We start from the raw sequence: 8,731 nt of genomic DNA, 5'->3' as shown, positions 1-8,731 counted from the left end.
TTTCTCAGAGTTTAACACTGTTTAATTCACAGGGAGCTCTCAATAAATGTTTTGTAAATGAATAGAAAGATTAATGAATAACCAACTAAATGACACCCATCAAAGTTTCCAATTACTGTTGGTAGCCTTCTGTTATACACTAACTTTGACTTTTACATCCTGACTTGGGGGAGGTAGATGAAGTATATTAGTTTCTCAACTATAGCTCCAAAGCTAAGCTGAATTTTACCCATATGCAAGTCAACACAGACATATGAGGTATAAGAATATACTCTTAGTTCAAAGAACTCTGACTTCAAAGCAAGTTAAACTTACTCTTAAATCATCTTCCCACATCCTTCCTCCCACCAACTCCAGAAGACAAAGAGATATTGTTCACCAATATGACTCTGAAATTGAATTAATAAATTCAATCCACTTTGGTGGTTATAAAGAGATAACTAAATTTGTAACAGCATACTAGTACTTTAAAATTATTAATCTTTATAAGCCTATTGGGACATACAAGAGATAAAAGGAATATTTTCTTTTGAGTGAGATTTGTTTTCATTTTATTGTGAATATTCACACCGCCTTGAAACATTTGCTTTGAGTTTGATATTTTTCTTGTAGGAGGTTATGAAGATACCATGGTAGCTATAAATAAGTTATTGAAGTTGAGGAAGCAGGAGAAAAATAGGCAGAAAACATTATAATATATGATTATAATTTTATATGGTATTAGCCAATATATTTACTACATCTTAATTTAATCTGTTTACTCTGTCAATTTAGATAAAGCACATCTAAATTGTTAAGTTGGTCTCAAGCCACAAGGAAATTGCTAGGATTACTGCACAGCAATTTCCTGTGGTGGCTGGGAGGTGTTGTTGTTTGTCTTTTTCAAGAATAGTTGAGATACTGTTCTTGAAAAAATTTGTTCTCATTATCTAGTAAGACATAAATAAATAAATAAATAAATAAATAAAATGTAGAAGCAAAGTGTTTCCTATCCCTCTCAAAGTGGGGAAGGGTTGTTTGATTTCAGTCAAATTCTGCTTGGTAACTCTGTTTTGTTTGTGTTTTTGTTTTTTTGGTTTTAATCTCTTTGTAACTAATGGCCCTTAGTGATTTTTTTTTGTTATTAATTGGGTATTTTAAAAATTATATGAGCATTATTTAAAAATATCTCAAATGAGAATTAGAAAACTCATTTACATTGTATTAGTTACACTATGATTATGTAACTATTTTGCTAGTAGCACCAAGTACTGATCAGAGGTAAATATATTATTGTCTTTTTTATTTTATTTTTTTTTAAGAGAACTTTTCACAAGCCCCAGCCTAATGAATTCACTTTTAATTTTTTTCTGGAGTCTTTCATTTCTGAATCATACTTAACTGCTGATGTTCCTTGTATCTCAAGTCCTCCTGTTCTTTAAGAATTAGTTTCCTATAGAATGAATGTTTGTGTCCCCCCAAAATTCACACGTTGAAACCTAATCCCCAATGTGATGGTGTTGGAGGTGGGGACTTTGGGAGGTGATTAGGTCTTGAGGGTGGAGCCCTCATGAATGGGATTAGTGCTCTTACAAAAGGCACCCTCAGAGCTCTCTCACCCCTTCTGCCCTGTGAGGACACAGGGAGGAGGCAGCTGTCTATGAATCAGGAATCAGGCTTATATGAGGTCACCAAGGCTCACCAGTCAACGAATCTGCTGGCTCCTCGCTCTTGGACTTCCCAGCCTCCAGGCTGTGAGAAAAAAATGGCTGTTGTTCATAAGCCACCCAGTCCATGGTATTGTGTTACAACAGCCCAAGCTGACGGAGGCACATTTTATACTTTGTTGGCTTGTCTGTTTGAATACCAATGGATGCTAGATATCTGAATCTTGCATGTCCAAAATGATTTTATTTTACCTACCAATTTGATTACTATCTATCTACATATACAGTTTTAAATCCAAAACTTCAGAATTTACAAACCATTATGCCATTGCTACATGTGAAACAGCTGATGTTAACCTGATTTACAGTACTCTGTAGCTAGCTAATTTTTCTTTCTCCTGGAGTTCTAAAATTTTACAAGTGTATGTCTTGATATGTTACTTATTTAAAAATTATTATATTTATATGTTATTTATATTTAAAATTATTATTCTCAGCACCTTTCAAATCTTTCTTCAGCTTAGTACATTTTCTACTATTGTTTCTCAATCATTTCTTTCCTTTTATTTATCCTATTTGTTTCTATTACAACTACAGATAAGTGGCTATTAGACTTCCTGAATATATCTTCCATATCTCTTACATACTACTTTTTATTTTATTTTATTTATTTATTTTTAAAGTTTATAGTTTATTAATTCTCTTATGAAAAATCTGCACAATGAAAAATCTGCACAACCATCAGAGATAAAGTCACCGAAGAATCTTTACTCCTTTTTGCCAGCACCAACATTGGCCTTTGCAGTCCCCCTGACTTTCTTCATCCTGTTCTTGCGTTCCTTTCTCTATTTTCTTGAGGTCTTCTTCTTCTCATATAGGCCATGTCTTGCAAGTCTGTGTTTGGGTTCATTTTTCTTTGCGTAATCCAAGGAATCATAAATCATGCCAAAGCCAGTGGTCTTGCCACCACCAAAGTGAGTTCTGAATCCAAACACAAAGATGACATCAGGTGTGGTCTTATACATTTTGGCTAGTTTTTCCCGAATTTCTGTCTTGGGTACTGTTGCCTTCCCAGGGTGAAGGACATCAGTGACTATTTGCTTCCACTGAAGTAGTCTGTTGGTCATGAACTTCCTGGTCCAGATGGTTACCGTGTCATTCATGATAAAGGTTTAGCTTAAAGCAGCCAGGGAGGAAAAGACTACATACTACTTTTTAAATAGGCAATGTAGAATACTAGTTAAGAGTAAGGTCTCTGGGGTCAGAGTCCCTGGATTTGAATTTCAGCTGTGCTATCTTATCAGCTGTGTGACTTTGGGCATGTTACTTAACATCTCTGTGAATATAACTCTTAGCAAAGAGTTGTTATGAAAAGTAAATAAGCCATTATAACTAAAGCACTCAAAACACTCAGGATAGTACGGCACATATTAAGTGATACTATGTTTTCCTACCTCATTGATTCTTTATGTTTTCTAAAGAGTTCCTTGAATTTCCTTTCATCCATACCATCAACTTTTCCAGTTATCCAATTCATTATTCAAATGATTCATTAATTTTTTCCATTGGGCATTTGTATTTCTTTAAATCCTCACCCAAGGACATGCTTATAGAGAGAAATGGGAGAGTGAGAGAAACATCAATGTGAGAGAGAAATATCGATTGGTTGCCTTTCATGTGTGCCCTGACCAGGACTGAACCTGAAACCCAGGTATGTGCTCTGGCTGGGAATCAACCGGCAACCTTTTGGTGCATAGGACGAAGCTCAATCAACTGAGCCTCTCCTGCAGGGCAGGGTAATTGTATTTTTAATGGCAACAAAGTCTTTTCCATTTTGGGGTTGCTTCATTTTCATAGCAGCTTGTTCTTGTTTTGGCTGCAAAATCATCTTAATTCTAATTTTATTTTTTTAAAGTGTAAGCTCTTGTTTGTTCACCAAGTTATCTCCTTTTCTCTAGGGTTAGTGTTTCTTTTGTTCACCTTGGTCTTTCTCTCTCATGGTGTTGTTTTCCTCAAATGCCTAGTGACCCTCCATCTTCTGCTTATGTTTATGAGTCTTGGTAAGTGCACATACTGAGCTCGAGTTTCCTTCATAGTTGTGTTCAGTCTGGCTCTGTATCCACCAGAGTCCAAACAGGAAAGGAGAAATCACATTAGGTATTTCAAACGTTAATACAGATCAAATTTAATATAGAGATGCTTTACAAGATTATTGAAAATTCTGGAGGAGCAAGAGACAGCAAGGTCAAGTTACTCGAAGATTAATAACTACAGGAAACTGCTGCCATCTCTGTGCTGAAGAGGGAAACTTGACCCAAAGGCCAGGTCAGAAGTGCCGCTAAGGCTCCTGCTGGTGGAACCCAGTTGTCTGCGCGGGGACTCAGTAACTTGATCTAAATGGTTGGGGTTGGGGTCCACAAACTTAAATGCCTTCAGGGCCTTGGCAAGCCCCATAATATGAGAAGCAGGTGGGCCAGTGGGCATGGAATTACAAGGGTGGTAGAAACTGAGGCTAGCTGGAGAATGCATCCCTGGCCAAAGGCACTTGGATTTAATTTCTACAAAATACTATTCTGTCTAACAAGACTGATTTTCAGCTAGATTCTATGCCTGTTGGTTTTCTCTCACCCCAAACATGTTAAATACTTTTTTTAAAAAGAAAAACTTACTTTAAGATTTAACAAAGGCTTAATGTACTCCACTGAGAGTGAGTTTATTATTATTCGTTGAGTTGGATAAAAGCAATTTGTATCCTGTTTTATCATTATGTTATAATCATATATCACAGTATGATTTTGGTCACACTGGTTTAAGCATTTAGTTGTTTTATTGATTGGCTCTTTATTGATTGGGTCCTTAAGGGTATAGGAAAAGAATTGTGTTCCTTTTAATATTTTATAGCCAGTTTTTTGGAGTCCTGTCTGACAAACATGAACTGAAGTATCATTATGATCTGGATGCTTTCCAGATATGAGTATCACTTTTTAGGCCATAAAAGGAGTGATCAGATCCTTGGCAAATGGACTAGAACTACCTGAACCTCAGGACTAACTTTATGCTGACTTGAAGCAGTGGAGGGGAAAAAAGGGGAAAGCAAACAATCATAAATCACTTAAATTTTTTCATACTCTATTAAACTTATGGGGGGAAAACTCATATCAAGATCAAGCAATTATCTTTAATATTAGGAGGAAGAAACCAAGAGGTTTTTGTGCCAAATACATGCCAGGTGTATACATGTCTTGTTTTGTTTTTCTCAGATTAATAACATAAAGCAGGGCCTTTAGCTCATGTTATAGATGGAAACCGAGGCTTGGAGAATTTAAGTCACTGAACAGTCAAACAGCTATTGAGTGGCAGTTCTGTTATTCAAACACAAATCTGTTTGATTCCAACACTCAGCTTCTTTCCTCTCCACAGTACTATCTCTTTATGAAGACAGCAGTTGTCAAGAAATTTCAGATCTTAGGGAAGTTCTCAAGAAAGGAGCATTTAAAAATATATATATTTTTTTGTTGATTTCAGAGAAGGGAGAGGGAGAGAAACATCAATGATGAGAATCAATGATTGGCTGCCTCCTGCACACCCCACACTGGGGAATGGAGCCTGTAACCCGGGCATGTGCCCTGACCAGGAATCGAACCCCGTGACCTCCTGGTTCATGGTTGACGCTCAACCACTGAGCCATGCTGACTGGGGCAAGAAAGGAGCATTTTGGAGAGCTGTCAGTTCCCCCTAAAATGTGTTGAAAAGTGTTAAATGTTTTAGACGTTTTACCGGCTAATTTGCAAGCAGAGCAGTAAATGAGTAGAGTTATTTCAACTTAACATCACTTAGACACTGAGCCAAGTCAGGCTTTGAAGATGCCTGAGCTCTTTGCCTCCTGCTCCACAAATAGAGCGGCGATGAGTCTTGGGCACAGACTCCATATCAAACCCACCCGCTCACACATGCACCCTGGCCTGTGGTCCCCGAGGACTTACCGCGCCTCTGAATGTGGACATCCAGCCACTTCTAAAATCACAGCTAGAAATAGCAGGGAACCGAGAAACCGGATACCGCACTGCTCTCCACTTCCAGGACCCTCGCAGCATCAGGCAGAAACCAAAGCTGGTCTTCAACGGGCAGCTGAGAGATTAAGCTGTGAGAGGGCAGAATGAAACCACCTGAAGCGTTCGAGAGGCAGTTCATCCTATGACTCACTGTAGGGACCCCGGGGCCTGCAGTTCATGCACACCTGGCTGTACTCCCTTCTCAGAGCAACCTGTTGATATGTTTAAGAGCATATAATGGGCACTGCCTAATTGCCACTTGGGCTTTATTTTTCTTGCGTGCTTCTTGATCCCTTAACTGGTTAATCAGACCAGCACTGGCTGCAGAGGAGAAAAGTTAGCGGGTGAGCCAGCGCTGCCTCTGCCTCCAGTGGTAGGCGGCTAGAGGCCCTACGCTCTCCTAGAAAACCACATCTCAGTGTTTCCTTGGCCACATCTTGTTTTGAAGTTATGTATACCTGGGAGGCCCTTCGCACTTGTTAGTTGGAACTAAAAAGGTCCTAAATGACTCCTCAACATCCTGTCTTGCTGCTCTCTGGTCGAGTGAGCCTCAAACTTTAGCTTCATCAGAACCACCTGGTGGTCTTGTTAAAGCACAGATTGCAGGGCCCGGTCCTGAACGCTTCTTATGCATCAGGCGTAGGGTACAGCCCCTAAATTTGCATTTCCAACAAGTTCCCATGTGATGCTGATGCAAGGAGTATGGGAGGGGGGTACATCTTGAGCAACCACTGCTCTAACCAGTATCTCAAAGCTGCCCTAGAGGACAAAGGAGGGGGGCAGTCTTCACCCACCTAGCTTTCAGGTGCCCAGCATGGAGATTCAGGGCTTTGTGAAAAGAAACACCGAGGAAAAGCCAAACTCTCTGGGTTATTCTACCCCCCCCCCCTCCTTGAGAATATAAATGAGGAAAAGCCACAATTCTCCTGAGACCATGTTCTACCAGGGGTCCTCAAACTTTTTAAACAGGGGGCCAGTTCACTGTCCCTCAGACCGTTGGAGGGCCAGACTATAGTTAAAAAACAAACAAACTATGAACAAATTCCTATGCACACTGCACATATCTTATTTTGAAGTAAAAAAACAAAACGGCAAAAACACCCGCATGTGGCCCGCGGGCCGTAGTTTGAGGACGCCTGTATCTAGACTCTCCTTCCCTCCATAATTCTTTCAGGTGTTAGCTGCTTTACTATGGTTCCCCTTCTCTATAGTCCCTGGCACTTGCCACCTGGAATATGTTTCTGTTTTCCCTGTTCTCTAAGCTCCTTGAAGGCAAGAACTGTTTATTCATTGATGTCTCTGCATTGCTTGTCAAAGTGCCCGCCACACAGGCTGCGGAGACCTGAGTCCCCAGCTGCCCTGATGTGCAACCCTCCTCATAGGACCACCCACAAGGAAGGAAAAAATTAACCAAACTTTAGCTCTGAAATTAACATCACCCTCATCATCTCTGATCTGCTTTCAAAACATTCTGCGATTACAAAGAGACATTTATTGTTGAGCACTTGTGTGGCATAGTGTTTTGGCGAAGTGTTTTCTAATTAGCTCGTTGATTATTTCTCAAAACGCTTAAGGAGAAATGTTTACCCTCTCTCAGAGATTAGGGAACTGAGCTCAGAGAGATCAGAAAACCACATCTAAAGTCATGTGGCAGATCATTAGCCTCACCACAAAGTGTCTGTCTCCTTGGCGTTGGCCCTGGTGTGTAACTGCTCACTGTACTGGGAAGTCCATGACACACAGGGGGTTATCCAATAGATTTTTCTTTTTGGACCATTCACAAAAATGATGATTATTTCAAATGTCTATGGAATGTGCTTACTTTTTAAATGTGGAACTAAGATTCTTGTTTAAAGAGTCAGGCTCATTATAAGGCCTACCCATTAGCTCACTGAATAGTTTCTGGTTTATGGAATGGACTCCACAAAGCAGTACAATCAATCATTCCTACAGCTTCTGTACTATGGCATTGGTTCATTCTCTTTATTTTGCAAAGTTTCATCTGGATCTCTTGTCTAGTAAGTGGTTGGAGTGAAATTAAAGACATCCATTGTAATCCACCCACATTGTCAGATCAACCTGAGCCTTCAATGCTGGGCCCTTAGAAAAGGAAGAAGGGCCTACTCAAAGGGAATAGTAGACAACAAAGAAAATTCCGGAAGAAGACTTTCTTCCTATATAGAAAGACTATCCCCTATATAGCCTGCTCTTTTATCTCTAAGGTATAAATTCTGAGTCTATATAATCGTTGTCTTTGGGCAGCTGTGGTTGGGACAAATGTAGTTTTAGGGCTCCTTCTTAGACCAAGACTAGACTGCTGCTGATCTCCATTCTTGCCCAGAGGGAGCAGGCAGAGGGAACAGGCCAGTCTCAAAACATCACCTGAACTAGTGAGCTGCATACAACAGCAGCTGCAACCTGCCCAGGGCTAGGCCTCCCCCGACATCCATCCATTAAACAGGACCTCCGCATTTCTGGTTGATCTGCCCCAGGACTATTGCGCTGGGAGCAGAAGAAGTGTACTTCCCACAGACTTATTTTCTCCTAAACTCACTCAGAAACAGATTATAGCCTCGACAGTTTCATCTTGCTTATGAAGGTAACATTTAGCTAATACTAGGATTTAAAACATGTTTGTAGTCTGATTCCACTGACCAATATAAAACTGTTGTTCATTTATTTATTCAACATATACTTACTGAGAACTTTCTCTGTGCCAGGTACTATGTTTGGCACTGAGGACAGAGGGGTGAACAACGTAAGCAGGGGTTCTGCCTTCTTGGAGCTCACAGTTTAGCAGGGAAAGAGCCTTATATTAAAGTCGTACACATGCACACGCACTTCCTTTAAAGCCAGCCTAGGTATGCAGCATTGATTTGTTATAACACCATTTATATTTGAAACATTTTCTTTAAAAGACACACACACACACACACAGCACATTATGAATAAAACACTCTTGCAGTGCATTGTGGGTCATGTGCATGTGCTCAGTGAGAGCCAACTCAGCCACTGGAGCATCAGGCACCATCT

The 8,731-nt window shown here is 40.0% G+C and overlaps 1 protein-coding gene across 1 annotated transcript; it reads right to left on the bottom strand.

Moving 5' to 3' along the window:
- Window positions 1-2,390: 2,390 nt before the first annotated feature.
- LOC307100859 (small ribosomal subunit protein eS24-like) lies at window positions 2,391-2,825 on the bottom strand. The gene has a single exon (XM_079773491.1). The coding sequence runs from the start codon at window positions 2,807-2,809 to the stop codon at window positions 2,492-2,494; it is 318 nt and encodes a 105-aa protein (XP_079629617.1). The 5' UTR covers window positions 2,810-2,825; the 3' UTR covers window positions 2,391-2,491.
- Between the last annotated feature and the right edge of the window lie 5,906 nt (window positions 2,826-8,731).

The sequence above is a fragment of the Cnephaeus nilssonii genome (assembly GCF_951640355.1).
Source record: "Cnephaeus nilssonii genome assembly, chromosome: 6".
NCBI classification, from domain to species: domain Eukaryota; kingdom Metazoa; phylum Chordata; class Mammalia; order Chiroptera; family Vespertilionidae; genus Cnephaeus; species Cnephaeus nilssonii.
The sequence above is the reverse complement of the archived record's forward strand: the minus strand, read 5'-3'. Positions and strand labels throughout refer to the sequence as shown.

Coding starts and splice junctions, on each gene's coding strand:
- LOC307100859 (XM_079773491.1), bottom strand. CDS start 2,809: ATGAATGACACGGTAACCATCTGGACCAGGAAGTTCATGACCAACAGA.